Source organism: Calidris pugnax, unplaced genomic scaffold, assembly GCF_001431845.1.
Source record: "Calidris pugnax isolate Ruff unplaced genomic scaffold, ASM143184v1 scaffold183, whole genome shotgun sequence".
NCBI classification, from domain to species: domain Eukaryota; kingdom Metazoa; phylum Chordata; class Aves; order Charadriiformes; family Scolopacidae; genus Calidris; species Calidris pugnax.
The window spans coordinates 2,396,632-2,417,889 of NW_015090930.1; the positions used below are offsets into that span (position 1 = coordinate 2,396,632).

A 21,258-nucleotide genomic window follows, 5' to 3' on the forward strand; every position below is an offset into this window, starting at 1 on the left:
TCTTAAGAAATCTACGGAAGTTTGATATCCCAGCTTACATCTGTTTAATAGTGGTAAAATACTGCTTTCTTGGCCTCTTTGCCATAATGTTGTCTTTTGTTGATGATGGTGTTTAAGATAAATGATAAATTCTTGTCCTAAAATTAGGAATAATCATGAAGCAAAATTTCAGAAGCCTTTACAATAGGAGATCATGACTTATTTCAATATCACTAGTTAACTTAAATGAAATAAATAAATAAATAAATAAGTACCTAGATAGTGTCTTGAATGTTCCTACTGTGGATTATGAACACGTAACATAAAGATTATGCAGCCAGAATAGCAAACAGGCACATATCTATGTGGGTGCTTTTAAGTGGGAACATGATGTATTAAATATGGTATTTCTAGAGCATATTGCAATGTGATATCCGTCTCATGCAAATAATCTAGATAAACCTAAGTGGTTTATGTTAAAGACATAATTAACTGATTATGCATCTTTTCAGATTGGTCAAACCGTTGCCCAACAAGTTATCATCGAGATGGAGCATGGACATACTTCACCCAGATAACATATTGTTCTCCCTGGGTTTCCTACATCTTCGCAGTCGCCTGCTTTCATACTGTATGGGCTTCGTTGGGGCTAACGGTTCAGCTTTATCAGGTATTATTTTGCTTCAGTTTATGCTTCTCTCTTAAACAGTCATCATATTAAAAATTTCCCTACACGATTTGCTCCCATAAAAACTTTGTCCCTGCTTTCCTCGACTAATTAATGTCACATCTAGGTGTTTTTCTTTAAGTTTCGTGGTTACTTGTGCCCTCAGCATTCCTGTGTTAAAAGTAGGATGACGGTCTGCAGATCATTCTATAACTGAGTTCTGGGTTTACTGCTCATCAAAAATTCCAAACCTATAAAAAGATGTATGTGAAGAAACTTACTTGACTAATAGAACTGGTATTACTGTCTCAAAAATGGCACAAAAGCCCAATTAGTCCTGAATTGAAAATTCCATGGCAGAGCTCAGCAGTTCATCATTAGCCTGTATTGAATCCCATTGCTACAAGGAAAATATATGATCTGGATTTTATCCTCATAAGGACTGTCAAATTTCTTGTTTATGTTTTTCGCGGAGAGAGCTTGGCTATGCAAACAAAATTGAGAAGCGCTGTCTTAAAACATCTAGGAAACAGCTTGTTTAGCAGCTTTTAGGAAATACGTGTCAATTTAATATGGGTTAAGCATACTGAGCTAAAGATGTTTTTTTTTTTTACATCTTGTTTTAAAGAAAAAAAGAAAAAGCACCATTTTAAATCTGTGCTGCTAGTTTTCTGTGGCGTCCAAGAAATTGAGATATCATCCTGGGAAACTCAGTACTTAGCTACTGTGTTTCATTTGTAAGTGTACTGCTTTATGATATTCAGCATATCATTCAGTGAAGCAACCTTGCAGCCATTTATAAGGGCTTATAAGATTTCTGTTGATTAAAAGAAAAAGAAAATGGTAAAAAGGAATAAGTAAGCAAAAATACAGGAAAAAACCCCATAAATCTCATTGTGAAACTCAGTGAAAGAAGACAGGGAATCAAGAAAATGAAAACGTTATTGTTGAGTCTCTGACATCTACTTCATCATTTTTGGAGGCTACTTTGTCTTTTTGGGGAGATCTTTTTCTACCAATTTATCCTCAGACAAAATTTGCTGTAGATATTACACTTCTACAGACACCTATAAAAGCACAGTCATTACAATCATCCTAATTAAGCTTGCCTCCTCAGTGGAAGGGTTGATGTTACAGCTTGCTGGGTTCTGTTTTAGTCCAAGTGATGTTTATAAACACACTTTTCAGGCATTAATGACAGCAGTAGTTACTTATTTGTTAGATATGGCCAACCTTTTCCCCTCTGTCCCTTCTCAATAGGATCTTTTCATATGACCAGAATTTTAATTTGCGATGTTCATGTTTTACCCATTTCTTCAATTTTCCTTTTTGTAGATTGCATTCTTGGGGTTGACCTCATATGAGAGAATGAACCTCCTGATACAGAGAAAATCTTCTAAGCATCCTGTTTCTCTCAGGAGGACTCCATACAAGTGAGTATTAAAGAATAACGTGTATTAAGCATTTATATTTTCAGTACAGATTTGCTTCACTACTTCCTAAATGCAAAAATGCCTGGTAGTCTATGGACGTGCCTGTGATGAGTTGTGCTAAGAGGAGGAAATGGGCCTCATTTTCCTTGCTGAGAACTTCCTTCACCCTAGGAAATAAGCAGCCAGCATAATAGCTACTGGGGTTCTTGCTGCATGGATGTGTATGTAGGAAAGAGATGTGGCAAAAATGAGTCCATAGCTCTAACCAGTAGACGCTATTTAGGGGGTGAGGGGGTGTTTTCTTTTAATTTGTTCATCAATCTCTGTGCCTGTTCTGTAGGTTGAGAAAGAGAATTAAGTTACTAACTGGCCCCTTTCTGCCTTCTCTTGCAGTATTTAGCTGAATAGAGAAATTAGTGCCAAAGTGTCCCTGTTACACTAGAAGTCCATATTTCCTCCTTTGTGTTAGCAGATGAGATTTGCTAAGTGCTAGCTTTGAAATACTGGAGTTGAACCTAATCTGCTCTCACTCTTAAATACAATACAGGTTGTAAAAATACAACAAAGGAATAATGCTCAATAAAGAACTGTCCTTATCTGTCTTCTCCCTCAACTGGGAGTTTTGTATCTTAAATGCTGTCTCATAGTGAATGTGTATTTTCTGATGTCTTCAGTCATCTTTTGCTAGGTTTATTAATTGATATTTCTCTCATTTTCAGTCTTGGATGCTTCCAGAATATTGCAGACTTTTTCCAGTGCAGCTGCTTTGGTATGTTCAAACCCAATGTAGTTGACTGGACCAAGCAATACAACCTTTTTCATCTGGCAAAGGAGAAAAATGTTCATTCTGTATAAAGTTTTGCTTAATTTCTAAAACCGTTGAGCTGAAAGCTAAATAAAAATGGATATTTTGTTAATTTTTACAAATTCTTCTGAAGTTGCTTTTATTTTTATTATTGTTTCAAATATTTAACCGACCTTGCATAAGCTCCAGCAGGTTTGTATACGGAACAATCACTATGTGTCTGTATATATAGTTTGAGCTGAAACTATTTGAAATTTTACGTGATGAGATGACACTAACAATATATTTTTGAAGGTAAGTTTTTTTTAGGGCAGAATTTCAAAACCATGTTGGTAGCCTTTGCTTTATTTTGAGGACAATAGAAGAAAAATACATTTGAAAATTAAGGGGAATGTTCATATTTAAAAATTTAATATTACTATTACCCTATACTTTTATTGCTCATGTTGTGAAAATCCCTATTAAGCCTTTGTATCTGGAGGGTTTACATGTAAATAAAATAGAGTTTTCCTGCTTCTAAGTGTATTTTTACAACCTGAAATAGATTCAAGGGATCTATCCAAGGGATCAAGGGATGTAAGTGACCAGTGAGGTATTTAAGAACAGGTAGGCACAAAACCTGAAGAAAAAGCCTGACTCTGCTTTGTGGTTTGCACGTATGAATGCCCTGTTGGTGTATGAGAATAGGTGAGTTGATGATGGAAAATAGAAATGTATATAAAAAGAGGGAATTATTCCCAGCTGCATGCATAGATCTTTAATAGCCAGGTGTCAGCCATGTTCCCAAGAAAAGGCTGGAGCGTCAGTCTGGGGCGGCCAGCTGGGCAGTGTGGTTTTGAATGTAAGTCCAAGTAGGTAATAATGAAAAACAGTAGGGGAACAAATCAAGATCAGAAGATGAAATACCATCTAGAACTGACACCGTAAAAGTAGTGTAATGAAATGCATCTTTTGTAGTTAAGAAATAAGTGATTTCATTCATTTTGGTGAAATGTATTTATCTGCGACGTTGTAGAACATAAAAACACAAGGAAATTCAGGTAAAAATAATGTGAAGCGATATCAGTACTTTATTGTAGCTTGAAAACATACAATAACAAAACTTACAACACTATTCTACGAAAAAATTTTTTTTTCAGAAATATCTCCTTTGAAAGAAAGAATTTCAAATACTTTTTAATTGTTTCAAAGTGAGTGACGTCTACTTTGCCAGAACACAAAGGTCAAAACATTCAATGCTCCATTAGGAAATCGGTAGACAGACAGACGGGATTGCGTTCTGAAGGAAGGAAAACATGGCCTAAGTTGGAACACTCTGACCCGTGTGCTCCAGAAGGTATCTCTGTCTTAATGGGACACTATGCTGAGTCTTTAGAATTCCAGACTCAAGTGTTGTAAATACTAGTTCCATGAATAATGTTCAATGAGGGGTTTTTTTTGTCTTTATTTACTGTAAAACAAACATGAATCTTGTTTTATGACTGTAACTTTTTAAGCTATTCTAAGAATTTCTTAAGATACAAGCTCACAAGCTTTTCCTGCAAGTGGAAAATCTTAAACGAATGCCCTAGGTTCTTAGCAATATGTGATGCTTAATGTTTTACTTGACAACTATCACTTGGTGGCATCAACAGCAGTTTGAGTTGGTTGCATTCATTTCTTCTCATTCGCACTCTTTCTTTTCCGCTTGAGTGAGGCCACCAAACCCAATTCCTTTGGGACCAAAGTTCTTTGCATAACAAACTGAAAAAGAAGGAGGGAGGTAAATGGAATTCTGAATCATAGAATCACAGAATGGTTAGAGTTGGAAGGGACCTTAAAGGTCATCGAGTTCCAACCCCCCTGCCCTGGGCAGGGACACCTCCCACCGGACCAGGTTGCTCCAAGCCCCATCCAGCCTGGCCTTGAACCCCTCCAGGGATGGGGCAGCCACAGCTTCTCTGGGCAATGAATGTTTTCATATAAAGGTAAATGACTTTTTCCTTTTAGTATCACTTCCAAATTTAAGTTAATAAAAGGAAGGAAATCTGAAATGGTGTCTTTCCCAGAAGTGTCTACAGGCTCTAATAGTGAAACTGGAATCATGTATTAAACAAGTCACATCCGATCTTCTCAAAAAAAAAAAAAAAAAAAGGAACTGCATGTATTTAAGATCTAAGTAATATTTTCATTAAAGCTACTTTCCTGTCCAAAAATAGTAGTAAAACTCGGTCTGTATGGGTAATACAGACTGAGTAATAAGTCCAAAATTTTCAAAGGAGGTTAAAAGAACCAGAGCATAGTCCAGAAACTATTGATGGAAGTTTAAACCATCCCATTCTAAGTCTGTATTGGTCAGTATGGGCATAGTTAGTTATCGCAGCTCTGCTAAGGAAGTAGTAAATGCTCAGCATATTTCTCCAAATATGCTATTGCCATCGCTTTTAGTTGTCAGACTGCACCCAAAGTCACAGAACTTAAGTATTATTCTTTAGGATTCTCCGTAAAGTTTGGCCCAGGATATAAAAACTTTACATGTTTGCCTCTTTAAGCTATTTCTAAGAGTCAAGTGAAGTCTTTGAATTTTCTTGATCTGAGAACATCTGGACATGTGATTTAGAATGAATGTGTTATCTGTACTACCAATATGGTGGAAGTATCTTTTAACTCTTACTGGGAAGAAGTCCAGTTAGGACCATGACCTTACAGGTGACTGTTGAAGATCTGTGTCTTTGTGGCTTGGGGATTGGTTTGGTTTCTGTGAGTGAAAGAGATTACACAGCCACAAGAGGCTGCCCAGATGATATGGCCAGTGTTTGCCCAGGGACAGAGCTGAGAGGATGCCATATTTGTAGAAAAATTACAACTTTAAAATTTAAACGTTCATAGTAGAAGATGCAACTGCAGTGTTACCATAGCTTTGTGCTTTGCTTTCAGAAAGTTGTTAAAAAAGATAAAATGAAATGTCCTGAAGTTGTTAAGCATGCAACAAGGTAAATCATGATGGCAATGTGAGGTCTAAAAAGGGTGACTTTAAATTAATTTAGTGACCCAGTGCAGCTCATTGCAGTTCTTACCTTTACAGTAGAGCTCTCCATCTTTGTCTGTAACATTCGTGGATTCTAAACTCTTTCCACAAATAGCGCAGCGGAAGCACGTCTTATGCCAAGGCTGAGGGAATTAAGGCAATTCATGGTATATTACACAAAGTGCACAGACAGCAGATAGAAGAACCACAGAACTATTGCTTTTTATGGTATAAAAAGGTTAAAATTGGTCTTATGGCTTCTATTTTCAGTCATTCTAGGTAAGTCTTTTTTTTTCAATTACTTTATTATCCCATATCAATATCTTACCTAGTGACTCTGTTATTAGTGAAGGTCCACTAAAAAGCTCAGAGCTATAGATACCACTCTTGTCTTGGCCACTTTGATGTGCAGAAATAACATTCTAGTGAGAGTTCCTAGAGCAGAGAGCTAGCTAGCCTGTGAGACTTCTGTTTCTCTAGTCCCAGGATCTCTTAGTATATCTGCAATTGCCACTACAAATAAATGTTTAAATTATAAATATCCCTGGAGATCAACAGGATGCAAAAAGTTGAAGGCAGCTTATGAAAAGCACATGGTTTTATACCCAAAAAGTACACCAGTCTCTCTAGCAGTTTGCTAATTCATCCTCATGTTCCCTTCAGCGAGACTATGAGTAAAAATGTGAAAGATCAAGGACCTTATTCGCTGTCGTTTGTCACCGTTATAAGAGCGTGTTCGGTTCCTAGTGCTGTCGTAACTACTTACTTTTCCTCCTCCCATGATCTTCTCCGCAGCATACACTGATTTGCCACAACGGGGACATTTATCCACATCTACCATCATTTTGGCAAACTTTGAAGGATTATTTGGTGTAGAAGGGCGAGCAGACTTCGGTGAGCCCCTAAAACAAAAGGTTTCAGTGTTTAAAAATTACTGCTTAAAAGATTGCCTTCATTCTAGAAATACAATTTCACGATTTTTTGGTAAGGGGTGGAAAAAAAAAATCATTACTGGTCTTAGATATGCAAATGAAGGGGAAATGGCAGTATTCTATTGAGTTCTGCGCTGTGTGATTGAACAGCTGATGCTGTAACGACTGATGTTACCTGTTTTGGGCCAAGTACATGGAGCTGACAGCAGCCCCATGCAGGTAAGACTAATGAAAAGTGAAAGTAAAAAAGAATTTTGTTTTATTGAGAAGCGAGAGGGGGGAAAATGCAAGCAAAAGACCTCTCTGTTCTTTGTAACTGGCTATCCACTGGTATTCAGCGGCTGGAAAATAAAGGTCAGGTTCTGCATGCAGTGGTTTCGTTAGGGACTGTAGCTTTTGGACAGGGAACTGGTGTTCTTAGGTGGCCTCGGGTCAAAAGCACATCAGAAAAGTAGCTTTGCTTTCTATTCCTGGACTTTGTGCTTTGTGTCTTTTTTGCTAGCTTAAAGCTTTTCACAGAATGACTTTTGAATTATGGGATTGTTGGGCTGCAACAGGTCATTAAATCTCCAGGACATGGTGGTTTCTGATGCAGAACTCTGCCGGTAATGGATTCATATCTTACAAGGAGCTACAGTTAAATACATTATTTAAGCTTTTATTTCCTGCACAGCATATTGGTTAATTGGTTTCCTTATAGTAATACCAGAAGAAAGCATCATTGATTTGGAAATGTGCAGCTTTGAGAATTGCAGAAAAATACTACAAAAATGTGCTGTCAGAGATAATTATGTGCAGCTGAGGCTTTTGGAAGATGGTATCCCATTAGAATTCCTTTGTTCAAACATATTCTCGGTGTGTTTGTAAGTGTTATTCGAGCCACAGGGAGGATTTAGAAATGTTATTTTCCCCCATTGAGAGGAGTTAACAGTATGTGGTAGTGTGATTATTTCTCTTAACAGTAAAACCTAACTGTATTTTAGCCTCTGACAGGGAAAAAAAAATGTTCTCATGTTCTGTGGTGAATGTGACTTTACCACTGTGCTACTAATGGCAAATTACAATTGCAGTGAATATTTATGGCTGTGGTGGCATATAAATGCTGTTTCTGCAGAAGAATTGCCCATTGAAGGAGGAGATAATTTCTAAAGAATGCTTAAAGAGACTGAATGTCATTAAAAACTGGTAAATTGCTGTGTCCACTGAAGGAAAGGTTGTAGGAAAGTCTGCTATGCTGCTTAGGCTGGATGTTGTTATGGAAACAGAATAAATATCTAAAATACCCCACTAAGTGACAGGTAGTACCATAAAAAAAAGGTGTTGTCAGCGCGATTTAACTCACTGTTGCAGATTCAAGCCCAGGTGGTCACCGGTGTCGGTGCTGAGACATCCTGCCCCTTGTCCAAAGCCAACACCTTTGGGGCCGTATTTTCTCCCGTAACAAGTTTTGCAGTAGATTTCAGATTCGTGAGCTGCCACGGTGGTACTGTCCAGACCTTTCCTGCAAGCCACTGAAGATGAGGAGAGAAAGGCACGTATAATCATTTGCGTTTCAAATTTGAATTTATGTGGCTCAGAATAATTACAATTAGTATGTGTGGGGGATTTGTTTTTCTTGAAAAATACAGGAAAAGGAGGGTGTTAGCCTGTAGTCATTATCAGACTTCGCTGGGTTGTTGCTAAAGTGGCTGTGTGTGCACGCAACGTGCTTTGCTTCTGTCACTCTGAAGTAATACTCTAACACGAGGAAGACCACAGGCTTGTCGAGGCAATTTGTCTAGATCTGTGAAGCTTAAGATGGATTTGAAATCGTCGTCCTACACTCCCAAACCTTAAAAAAAAAAAAAAGGAAGGAAAAAAAAAAAGGTTGCAGCAGTGTTGGTTCTTCTGTGCATCTGCACCTTTCAAGATAGTCAGTCTGGGGTTGTGGTGGCTTTCTCATCTCAGCCCATGCTATTTTAATGTGATGTGTTTCTTTTAGGATATAACAGAGGTACCGTGTCCAGACAGAGTCAAGCAGGACATGGTTTTTATTCATCTAGTGCATGGCAAAGCAACGGTCAAATGGCAAATGCAACACCAGTTATATCCTCTACGGCACTACTTCAACCCTGGCCTCAACTTGGAAGGACCCAAAGCTGGTGAGTGCTAATGGCAGCTTATTTGGGGATCTCAGTAAGCCAGTATCCACGTCGCTGGGGCTGGTCTCATGTGTCATGATTCTCATCAAGGGGCCGTGGAAGCCAGATCACTCTTTGTTTAGTTCTCTGCTCATCTGAAATCTGGTCAGAGCTCAGAGACCTGTCCAGTGGATCCCCTTGCTGCTTATGCATGGAAACTGGACAATAGTGAATGGGGAAAAAAATAATAGTAGCTACAGTCCTCATTTTGGTGCTGTTTACCCATTACCCCTTGTCCTATCGCTCCACTCCCTGATAAAGAGTCCCTCCCCATCTCTCCTATAGGTCTCCTTCAGGTACTGGGAAACCTTATAGCCCCTTCCAGTGCCTAAAGGGGCCCTAAAGGAAAGATGGGGAAGGACTTTTTATGAGGGAGTGTAGCGAAAGGACAAGGGGTAATGGTTTTAAACTGGAAAAGGGGAGACCTAGATTAGATTTTAGGAATAAATTCTTTACTGTGCGGGTGGTGAGACACTGGAAGAGGTTGCCCAGAGAGGCTGTGGCTGCCCCATCCCTGGAGGGGTTCAAGGCCAGGCTGGATGGGGCTTGGAGCAACCTGGTCTGGTGGGAGGTGTCCCTGCCCAGGGCAGGGGGGTTAAAACTTGATGATCTTTAAGGTCCCTTCCAACCCAAACCATTCTGTGATTCTAAGCTTGGAGAACTTGGTGTGGTACAGCCCCCCACCTCACTGAGAGGGGATGAAGCTTTCGGTTTGGAGTGCTTATAGAAAAAAATCAGAGGTTTTGTAGTATGCTTAAAAGTTAAAGTTTCAACACTTCTTACAAATTGTACACTGTGTCAACAGCGGTTGATGGAGGGGAAAAAAAAAAGAAAAAATAGCAACTGTTTTCTTCAACTTCCCTTGAACAAGCGCTTGCCCCGCGGAGGGCATCCCAGTCGTGCATGGGCTGTTGATAGCTTGGAAAATAAAGTTGCTTAGCTCATGTAAGCATCAGAAACCTGTGAAATACACAGTATTGAAAGTGGCTGAAAGTTCAAGCTTTAGGAGAGCTAGCTGGGTGTTTGATCAATCCCCTTTTCCCCCATGTTTGTTTTAACTGTCCTGCTGTGAACCTAAAATTCGCCCACATCAGAGAATTTAAGCTGATGCTGGAACCTCTGCAGCTTTAATTCTGTCACTGTTCTGCGTAGAGGGGAAGATAATTTGCAAAGACCTTTATAGTTAATGGAAATAAAATCAGGGGCTTCTGTAAATGCACGAACCTGATTTGGTCGTGCTACAGTCTCTTCTGCTTTGAGGTGATAATTATGTTTGCTAAGGGAGTTATGGGATGATGGAAACTCTAGCAGTAGATAAAGCGCTTCTATTTCTGGCACCTTAGGGATAGAGTATCAATTCACCACGACAGATGGAGCAAAAGCCCTTGAAGGGCTATTGTTGAAATAACTTTGAGACCTGTCATCTGCCAGCAGATACTGTTCACGAGCCGGCACGAAGAGGTTTCAGGTTGATGGTGTGAGATCCTGCCAAATGTCCGTCACAGCTGCCGTTTAGGAGAAAGCTGACAGAGAAAACATGGTAGGTAAACGGCAACCTGCAGGGGAAAGAGGGGTTGTTGGAAAGAAGTTTCTCTCTCCTAATGTTTGTAGCAAAAAACTACGGAGTGGAGAGAGGGTGATTTTATAGTTCAGCTTGCCTGATTCTTACTGTGTTAACAGGTTGGTTTGAATTGCTTATAATCTTGCCCAAATTGAACTTTTTGGTCAAAAAATACTGGTGTGTTTTGTGTGTCTGGTCAAATATAATGTAAAATATAAAATACATCTTAAATATATTTAATATAACAATTTATAAGAGCTCAGCTAAAACAGTTAACTGTTTGCATACCTGAGATTAGCTCGGGGAGGGTTGATTTTCTTCTCTTGAGAAATGAAATCCTATAATTGGTTCATTGAAAAGCCGATGAACATGATACATGATACTGAGTCATCCCGAGCTGCTGATTAGTGTGTGTGAATCATGGGAAAAGTAAAGCCAATTAACATACCTCTCATATGCCAGCTGGGCTTAGATGCATCTTTAGGTTTTGACCTTAAACATATTTCTACTGTTTTTAGTACCTGACCTATTAATAATTGAGTTCAGACTTACAATTACAAAGGGCAAATAAAGCAAAATAAAACCCACCAACCAACCAACCGAAACAAAACCCAACCCCAAACCACAACAAACCAAAGAAACAGTTGGCCAAGCCAATGGGTGTGTGTTGGTTATCATGAATCACTAAGAAAAATCTATCAGTCATACTAGGACTAATACTATCTTAATACTAGCTAATACTAGCTTAAAGTTGTTCCAGTATTAGTGGGAGAGAAATATTATTAACTATGCTCAATTAGGACAGTTTATTTTTATTAGACACTGGAGAGTCTACACATTTGGTGTCTTCTGCTGTATCGTTTTCTAGCATTTGATAAAGAACAAGTGTAAATTAAACCTCTTCTCATAATTACTACATTCATGTCCTTCTCCCTACAGTTTCTCTGTCTAGTATTAATTCTTATAGGCAGCACTCGGAAGCGATACGTGTCTAGTTTTCTCAAAACTGAGATTTTTACCATTCTGTAAGAATTGGCTGAAAGTTGTCAATTAACTGCAAACTTTTGAGGGAATTCTTTCTTACTCCGTCTTTTAGGCATCACTTGCCAGGCACTTGGGGAAAAGCAAAGACGACTCAAGCGTGTCCTGTGGACTGATGCTGCACAGTGCTGTACTGTGTCATGTGAGCATGTAACATCAGTCTCCTGCCTCCAAACGAGAATTCTCTATCCATCCAGGAAAGGAGGGTGACAAATTGGATTCAATGGCTTCTGGGCTGTCATGCTGGGATTCACCTTCATGCAAAGGTACTAAATCTCAAGCCTTGTTTGCAAAATAAACTATTAGTCCTTACCAAATCATTTGCTCGCTCCACAAAGGGCAGACAAAGCTGAATTGATACCTTCTCTCTGATATTTCAAGTGCTGCCTCACCCGCAGAGAAAGCGAAATTCCCCAAAGTTATCTGCCAAATATTACAGAGGTGTGTGGAGGAAAAGAGTAAGTGAAATGAGGCTCTATGAAGTGTGGAGAAGGAGGAGACTGAGGCACTTGTAGGTGTCGGTGGGAGACTTTGATGACACCAGGGTAATGTCTTTCAGCTTTCCTGAATTAATGTTAGGATTCATCATAACAGTACTAATCTCCCATAATATCCTAATAAGACCCATTTCTGAGTGCTGTTTGTTTAGTTCTTCTGGATTTTTTTATCTTGAAAGAAACCTGTAATATGGTATGTTATGGGACAGAGGGTAAGGTTTCTTAGAGATGGACCTAGATACTGCGATTCTGCAGGACTCTCGTGTCCCTAACTATAATCATCCAATGCCTGTTTGGGAAAAGGGAAACCAGGAGCCTGATAATCGGGTTCCTTGGGGTAAAGGGCTAGAAAACTCGGCTTGATAATTAAGAACCGTGATGGAGTGGCAAGCTGGCATTTCAAAAAACTCTTTGATGCTCCTGAAAATGGATTCGATCGTTTTCCATCTCTCAGTTTCTAAAAGGCTGGGAAACGGGTTTCATCTGGAGGTGTCTAGAGGGTGCCAGAGCAGAATTGGCCTTGCTGTGCTTTGCTGTATGTAGGGTGATGAACACAGGACTGCCCTCTGCTTTGAACTTGCCCAGGAGGGAGATGCATAAGCTTTACAAAACTTTCCCCCTGTGAGATTCAGTTTGATTCTGGTTGCTTCTACTGTCCTGTTGCTATTTAGAAGCCTGCTGTCAGTGTCCTGTGAGCAAGCATGTTAAACTGGGGAAACTATGGAGCTTCTGTAGTGCATGCAAAGTAATGCAAAAGTCGATTTGCTGGCTTTAATGGGAGATTTATACAGAGTTACAGGAATATCATGTAGTTAAAATAGCATAGCCCAGCTTACTGCAGAGGAAGCACGTCTTGTGAAAACTCCTTCCATTGCACTGGATTTCCTCAGCGTGGTACACGGTCTTTTCACAAGCACCACATTTGGCTCCACCTCCCCAGTTCGGCATCCTTATTTCTGAAGGGTGGCCTAGAAAAAGCAAATTACATAAATAAATGCAACAGCAAGAGTGAATGGTTTTAAACAGAACGGTTTGATTTTTTTTATTTTTATTTTTATTTTTATTTTTTTTCTCCCCCATCTCCAGTCAACTGCTATTGCAGGGTGGCCCCCAGCCAATATCTGCTGGTGTGAATTACACCGTGGTACTTGTAGATTATCTGGTAGCAGGGAGATGAGATGGCAGCTGGATTCTACCCAACTTCTACAGCCCTACTGAGGAGGGGAGACCTGGGAAGACCTTCCTTGCTGGTGGGAGCTGTGGCTGGTGTAACGGGGTTTTGAGGCAGGTTGGTAGCCAACTACATACCTGGGCAGCAGAAGGAATGTGTCCTGTCCATGGGCGAAGGTGCTAACTCCATGCTTTGGGGGACAGGGACCTGTCTAAATCCAGAGTCTAAATCCTCTGCCACCCTCTTTTTTAACTAAGGATGCTTCTTAGCTCAGTATGTTGTGATGGTAAATACGTGCAACGATTGTAAAGCGTTTCAGTAAGAAGGTGCCAGCATCACTCAGACCTCTTCTGGAGAAGTGGATCTAGGCTTTCTTTTCCAGCAAATAGTCGTTTTTTTTCCAATCATTCCCTCCCCTGTATCCCAGCGTAGCCTTTTCCCCTCGGTTTTTGCCTTATGTATGTTGGTCTGGTTTTGCAAGGTAAATTTTAATGGAGGCTAATAAGCACTTTGAAGCTTTACTGGAGTTTAAGCTGGAGTGTGGACAATATTTGGCATTAAATTTTCTACAGAACAGTATTCTGCCTAAACTCTTTGTTAAGAGACAGCATATAGTTCTATTTATACCTCTCCAAAGCAAGTACTCATTCATCCAGTGCCACGTGAGCTTCCTTGGTAAGATGTATCAAGGCAATTTTCTGTGTCAGTATGAAATAATTCGATCCAATTCACACTTGTGTAGTTCCACCTCGAAGTTTAACAAATGTATGATTTTTTTTCACAGAATGCTGTAATAGAAATAAGTTTTCTGTTCCTTTTCTGAATTCCTCACGAAGCAGCTGCTAGATCTACTTTAATTAACAGATAGGTTCTTAAGACAGGGGCTTAAGATGTGTTTTTCTTTGTGAGTTGTTTTAAAAATCTAAAAACTTGTTTTTTAAAGAAAAAAAAAATAGTAGTTGTTATTATTCTAGTTACTGTTGAAGTGACTTGCCCAAGGTCGTGCCGGAGGGCAGTGTCGGAGCCAGGAGCCCAGCTTTGACCAGCTCAGTAAGTGCCCTCCTTCTGATTGTGCTGTCACACATCTGAAACAACTCCAACCTATGGTTTGCCCTTTTGTTTTCTTGTTTGAGTCATCGTTTCTGGAAAGACTGGGACGTCATCTTGTCATCTGCCCGTCGTATTATCGGGTTGTTCCGAGCTCCTGGCGCAGACCTTCCTTCTCCTTCTTGGAAAACCAGTCACCTTCTTATTATAGTTCTTTCGAAGCCTGCTTGTGCTATTTGTATTTGATTAAATTCACCATGAGACACTTGTAACTAAGAAAAGGATTTTGAAGGCTGAATCAGCCCTGCTACCTGAGAATGTTCTTCTGAAGTCAAGTGAGAGAGGGGAGTTCATCACAGCAGTGATGTAGCATAGCTGGTATTTTAAATTGCTGGTATTTTAGACTAATATTTTATTATGTTTGTAGATCGGACACTAATGTCCTGTGTTTTTCACCGTTTAGTGACTTCTGTACTGTATCTTCTGACTTTTGGAATGCAACGAACAATTTCTATGTGCCAGCACCGCAAGCTTAGCCTGAAGCTGCAGGGAATTCTTTCTGGCTACTAACTCTGAACACCCTGGGGTGGTATAAAAGACATGGGGTGGCAGCAAAAGAAAGCTAGCACAGGAGTGCATGCACACGCTGGAGCAATAGCACTGAAGATGTAGCACGTTTTAGCAGCTGTTGTTTGATGACAGTGCAGATACCGGCGTATCAAAACATCTCCGCTTCAGTACTGTGCTTATTAATATATCCTTAACCCTGTTTAATTACATATTCACTGTTGTGACTGTTACCTGCAGTAGACAGCATACCTGTCATGCAAGATCCCATCTCTCCTCCTCTTCTGGAGGCTGATTTACACTCAGCTGAACAACCTCCCCAGCTCAACCAGCCTCGTCCCCTGCTGTCATACAGACACAGCATCCTTAATCTCCTTCAGACCCTATCAATTCACTGGGGAGGCCATTCACCAGCTGATGACCTGCTCTGACAGTCAGAAAACAGTAATGATGCAAGATGGAGAAGAAAACTCAGCTTCCCTCTAGCTCTCTTCATCTGTAATGTAACAAGTAAGAAGCACAAATCTGAAGTAGCTGACACAAGAAACAAAAATAACTGCACGCAAGGAGCAGACTGTGAATTTGGTCCCTTCTTACTCAGTGAGGACTTTACTGGATAGCACTGTTTATTTTTTTTTCCCCATTTCCTTTAAATGGGAGATAAAAGGACAAAGAGAAATCTTTCATGTAGGTAAAATCTCATCTCATTCCACCATTCTGTATTTTCTCCTATTCTTAAAGTACTTTTGTATCGGTGCCACTTTTTTTCTCTTATAAAAATATTTTAATTAATGCTTCAAACAACAGAAGGAAGAGCGATGGGAGATAAAAATCAGTTTTGTGACACTTTCTTGAAAATTAAAATGAGATTTTTTTGTGTTCACTATCTTCCCTTTCAAGTCAAGTTTCCAGTCAGATCCCTTCCCAGCTGGAGCAGGACTGGAGGAGACCAGTTTGCACCTCCAATCTCTCTAAAGCTGCTTCTGCTGCTTTGGTTCCCCCTCAAAGGCACACCAGGCATTTCAGGCTGCAACAACGGGATACTTGTTGGAAAGTAGCTCTAACTACCTCATGTGCTGAAAGCAAAAAATAATCTCTGAAAAAGTCTGATAAAGGTTGATAGTGAACATTATGCTGTTACGGGCTGTGGTTAGAGCTCTTAAAAGAACCATTGCTCCTGATGCTAAGTATAGTAACATGACTGGGCATGCACACACATTTTCCATGTTTTTTTGGTATCACCTGATGGGAAGCTGTAGGAGAAAGAAGTCATGGTAAAAACGGGTGTGGGAATGGCAGTGTAAGCCGTGGTGTCTGCGCTGGCTGGCCTGGCAGGTGGGTGAGGCACCAGGGCAAGTCCATGCTCTTGGGGTCCTTGCTTTGTTCCCTTCTCTGAACGGCAGCGGCCACCCCTGGGGATGGAGCCTGTGCAGCAGTGGTTCCCTGAGCAAGTAAATCCCACTGGCTGTATGGCATTCCTACTTTTCTACTCGCCTAAATTATAACAATGGATAAATCTCCATCCTTACAATGTGCCAATGGAGCCCAGTCTCCTATTTGTCATAGAAAAAAATCATACCCAAAGACTTAATTTCACTTAATTTCATTGGGTGTCAGAATTTAGAATCATAGAATGGTTAGAGTTGGAAGGGACCTTAAAGATCAAGTTCCAACCCCCCTGCCATGGGCAGGGACACCTCCCACCAGACCAGGTTGCTCAAAGCCCCATCCAGCCTGGCCTTGAACCCCTCCAGGGATGGGGCAGCCACAGCTTCTCTGGGCAACCTCTTCCAGTGTCTCACCACCCTCACAGCAAAGAATTTATTTCTGGTATCTAATCTAAATCTCCCCTCTTCCAATTTAAAACCATTACTCCTTGTCCTGTTACTCCACTGTCACAAAGAGTCCCTCCCCAGCTCTCCTGTAGCTCCCTTCAGATATTGGAAGGCTGCTCTAAGGTCTCCCTGGAGCCTTCTCTTCTCCAGGCTGAACAACCCCAGCTCTCTCAGCCTGTCTTCACAGCAGAGGTGCTCCATCCCTCTGAGCATCTTCATGGCCCTCTAAATCCCCTTGCAATTCCCTGAGCTTTGTTGTCTAAATCTGGTTAACGTGCAGTGACCACTGACCACGTGGTGCTTGTTATATTTTGGTGATCTCATGGGCAGTAGAGTGGGCCCACTCTAAATGTATTAAACAGGTGACGGAGAAATTTCTGAGTATGAATATGGTGGCATGTTGGCGGGCACTCAGGGTACTGTTAAGCTGGCAGAGTGTTCTTGGTCTTGCTCGAATAGTCTCCAGCAGCTCGTATCGTTCCTTTTCAAAACGAAGCTACTTTAGGGAGTTGAATTCATACCAGCACATAGATGTGCCGCCAAGGATACATGCTTCTCATTACTTAGAGTGTGTAACTCTGCTCCATAGGCTTGCCTCCCAGCAAGGAAGCCTTTGAAGTGTTTCTCTGCTCTGCACAAGCATGAAAAAAAAAATGAGCCGTCTTCTGTTGAGCTATTAGTCATACGGTACAAATCTGGATGTCACAGAGTGTCTCACTCTGGTCAGAGGGCTATTGATAAGAGTATAATCCACAACTATATTTAGACCCGTTGATCTAAATGGGAAGTGGATGCAGTTCTGGCCCTGTGAAGTTGTGTAGAGGAGTAAAAGGCAGCACGGGGCAGGTGGAAAAGATGCTGAAAGTAATTCTGGTGTTTCCTGGCTATAAATACAAGTTTTTTCCCTTTGACATGCTGATGCATTTGATAGTCTAGAGCCCAACTCAACGCTGGACGGACGGACCCTGAAGCCACGTGTGGTGTGGCTGGGAGGGTTGTCTGAGGGTGCCACGTGTGCCACGGGATGGCTTTGAGGGGGATAAAGAGAATGGGAAATGTCAGTCTTGGTGAGCACTGCCGGGAACGCTGAACCAGGACGGACAGGTAGGATGTTTTAGTCCCACCAGTAGCTGTTCAGTCTAGACTTAGTTAAAAGTATAAGACGACTGATTCCTACCCTCATAAATAAACAGCATAAAATTAAATCACTGCCTAGACTGAAATGGAAGCATCAAGGCTTCATGCAAAATTCTTTTCCCAGCTGAAGGCTGTGGGAAATGCCGATGCAGCCGCGACCTCATTCCGGTATCTAATCACAGCTCCCTTGGTGACCTGTCCTGTGACCACCAGTGACTCATGCCACCGTCCTTAGCGTTGCCCGTCTGGCCAGCGCCCTGGGGATAACGGTGTATCGCTTCCTTTCTAAGAGCAGCCGTGAAGTGCTGCTGTGGTTTCTCTCTTTCTCCACAACTAACACTCACTACCTTATGGTTTATCTTGATGTCTCCGCAGTGAAAAGCGCAGCTCCTGCCACGCCATCTCAGAAAGCCTGAAGGTGGTTTTGTCCAAATCCAACCCCACTGCAGGAAGCGCCATCCCTCAGCAGAACAGATTCACAACAGAGAAAACGTTTGTGTTTGAAGGGTGAGATCAGCTAATGAAAGATATATATTGTTACGTACTTATAGTCGTATTTCTTACATTCCGATGCATTCGATGGACTATGGACACAGGTAAATGTTAAGTTTATTAGTTATTGTCACACATTTAGCCTCCACCATGATCTCATGATGCCCAGCACTTTTCTTTTATTTCTGCAGTAAACCAACACGTGGAGATTGAGGGATGGGAATTTCCACACTGACACGGGAAAGTAAATACTGATTTTTCATTGACACTGGTCACTCTAAGTTACACGAGCCCTTTTGAAACAAAAGATTTTAAGTGACTTGATATGAAGAACATGATGTGCAAAGCTGATAGAAAACCCCAGACTCTTGTGCCACAGCCCTTTGCTTTCTCTGTGTCCTTCCCAATTATCTATTATTTTCAAGCGTAGTAATGCTGCATTTTTTTTTTTTAAACTTCCTTGATCCACACTTTTGCAGAAATTGAAAATTGCGACTCCAAAAAATAAGATACCCTGGGACTAGAATAAAAGACTTAAAAAACAACAACAACAACCCAGCCCTGCACATACATGCACAGAGTTCAGTTTGATTCACGCTGCATCCTGCTGCACAAATGACCCGTCCCTTTTTCCAGAGCTAATCCTGGGCTATCAGCTTTCCCTTTTCCTCCCACGAGATCCTTCTCTAAATCCTTATCCGCACGCTAAAGGCTCTTAAGTGCCAAGCCAAACTGTAACCGATTGGGAAATGTGATGACTGAGATCAGGCACAGAATTATTTTATCCGCGTGCAAGGATTGATTCTTTGAAAAAAAAAATTTATCTTTAGGTAGAAAACTTTTCTAAGTAAATAAAAGCTTTTTTTGGAGCTTTTCTGAAGGCTTGGCCAATCGTGCTGTCTTTTAATGCTACGTATGAATTTTTTCAGCCTGCATTCTTATCTAGCCATTTTCTGCCAAGTCTGCATAGAAGTTTTCTTCTCATTTGATATAAAACCAATTGGTCACTGACATCAAATATTTTTGAGGTTTTGTGGGTGGGTTTTTTTTTTTTTGGTTTGCTTGTTTGTTTTTTTACTTCTAGAATACTTTTATCTGAGAAATTATGATAGCGGGTAAATTTCTATGCTTTAAAAAGAGTATGTGCAAAGACAAACTGTTTGCGGAAAACCCAGTTCTGTAGCTTTCTAGTAACATTTTTTTAAAGCTTCTGGAACTTCTGTTACCCCCAGTCTTGCATGTACTCAAAATGTGTGTCTCATTAACGAGGATTTCTGCAGCCCGTTCCTGTAACACCAGCAGCTACTACACAAGCTGAGAAGCCCAGAGGAATCTCTCTTATCAGTTGTCTGCTCCAAACCTAAAATACTGCCATCAGCTCGGTGGGATTCGCGTTTCTGTACTATACCTACTCCTTTTTCTTTGTCAGGCAATAAGCTGTTCCCTACTACCTGTTTGGAAAAAAAAAAATAATAATACCCTTATATCAGACAGTCTTGGCAAAACCCGATATATTCTACTTACCGGAGTCACTCGATGCTTCTCCCTATTTTCTTAGGGCTCGGAGGGTTTGAACGTGGGGGTTTGTGGCACTCTTTAAGTGCAGTGGCCGCTGCTGTCGGCCCTATAAAAGCTGGGAGGGGAGGGGAGTGAGAGATCTGAGCAATGCCATTGCTATCATCGCGCTGAAAATAGCCTCTGACAAAAGCCTGGCATTTTGTCCCCTTATGTCCACTTGTGAGTAGGTGGACAACAATGCAGCCCCTCGGGTTACACCCAGAGGGCATTCCGAACCCCAGCCTAATGGGTCAGAAATAAAGATTAAGGTTGTATAGTGGCTTCCACATTGCTTAAATGTGAATCATAAAGTAATGGTTTCCGAAATGAGGATTTACTCATAAAATAATTTGCCAAAATATTTATTAAATAAAACCCTCAAACACCTCTTTGTAGGAACTTCTGGAACTCAAAAGTGTCAAACCAAATAGAATTTCATTCAGCAGTTCGTGATCTGATAGACACAACTGGTTTGTCTTCTAGGGTACAGAGAATTAGGCTTTTCACTCTGAACTTTACATTTTCGCTGGCTTTGGGCATTAAGATGGCTAGTTAATATGCATAATGTTTAGCATATGTAATTATTGCAGTGATATTTGCCATGCCTCGCTGTGCCCTTTGGATATGGGTGATGCTGCAGACGTGTTAAAGAAGCGGAGACTAAAATACGAAACACTTAAAGTTCACTTTTTACAAGGTTTTATTTTAAGTGCTTTAAAGATTTAGAAGCTGATTCTCATTTTCTAAGGGGATGTCTGAATGCAGAAGCTTTGCTTAGTGTCCTGGACTTTGCTGTGTGTGAAAGGGCCAAGCCCATACAGTCTTGGGGTTCAACACCAGGAGTCCGCAGCCGAGAGTCTCAACTCTGGGACTTTTCTGGGAGCATACAGAAATTAGATATCAAATCCATGTCAGACTACAGGATTTTCGGGGTCTGTTTGCTGAGGCTACTTTGAAAATTCCTAGGAGCCTATAGATCCATTAACTGTTGAGACCAACACAGATTTTATAATGCAGAGACAGAGCCTTGATGTAAAGTTGGAGGACTATTTTTCCCTGAGCAGGAGAGCTGGACTCCATCTCTTCTTGGTCACTCTCCTTGGATAGTTATGGAACTCTTCTGCCAATGTCAAATAAGGCTGGATGCAGAGTTGACAGTAGAGTGTACGTGGTATGAACATTTCTTGTAAGATGGCAGTGAGGAGAGGTTGAGGCAGGACTGAGCTCACTGTTGGAATGCAGGGAAAGCAATGAGAAGGTTGTAACCACTGTGTTTGCACCCTGGGTGATTGGTAAGATAGGACCTTTGATGGAACTGAATCTTCACTGATCCTCACTCGCATCGCCACC

The 21,258-nt window shown here is 40.9% G+C and overlaps 2 protein-coding genes across 3 annotated transcripts in view; one reads left to right on the forward strand and one right to left on the reverse strand.

The window, feature by feature from the left end:
• ZDHHC13 (zinc finger, DHHC-type containing 13) overlaps positions 1–3,397 on the forward strand; it is an 18,489-nt gene extending 15,092 nt beyond the window's left edge. Inside the window, exons 15-17 of the mRNA XM_014951614.1 lie at positions 492–649; positions 1,982–2,079; positions 2,799–3,397. Of these exons, the coding sequence (XP_014807100.1) occupies positions 492–649; positions 1,982–2,079; positions 2,799–2,934 (392 nt within the window). The 3' untranslated portion in view covers positions 2,935–3,397. The remainder of the gene's footprint in view (positions 1–491; positions 650–1,981; positions 2,080–2,798) is intronic.
• CSRP3 (cysteine and glycine rich protein 3) overlaps positions 1–20,024 on the reverse strand; it is a 20,348-nt gene extending 324 nt beyond the window's left edge. Inside the window, exons 1-6 of one of the 2 annotated variants that reach the window (XM_014951615.1) lie at positions 19,876–20,024; positions 12,939–13,070; positions 8,166–8,334; positions 6,658–6,793; positions 5,941–6,034; positions 3,932–4,627 (exon numbers count right to left, since the gene is read on the reverse strand). In XM_014951615.1, the coding sequence (XP_014807101.1) occupies positions 4,548–4,627; positions 5,941–6,034; positions 6,658–6,793; positions 8,166–8,334; positions 12,939–13,050 (591 nt within the window). In that variant the 5' untranslated portion in view covers positions 13,051–13,070; positions 19,876–20,024 and the 3' untranslated portion in view covers positions 3,932–4,547. Of the gene's footprint in view, positions 1–3,931; positions 4,628–5,940; positions 6,035–6,657; positions 6,794–8,165; positions 8,335–12,938; positions 13,071–19,875 lie in introns of those variants that run through there. The other variant, XM_014951616.1, reaches the window with a different exon arrangement.
• Between the last annotated feature and the right edge of the window lie 1,234 nt (positions 20,025–21,258).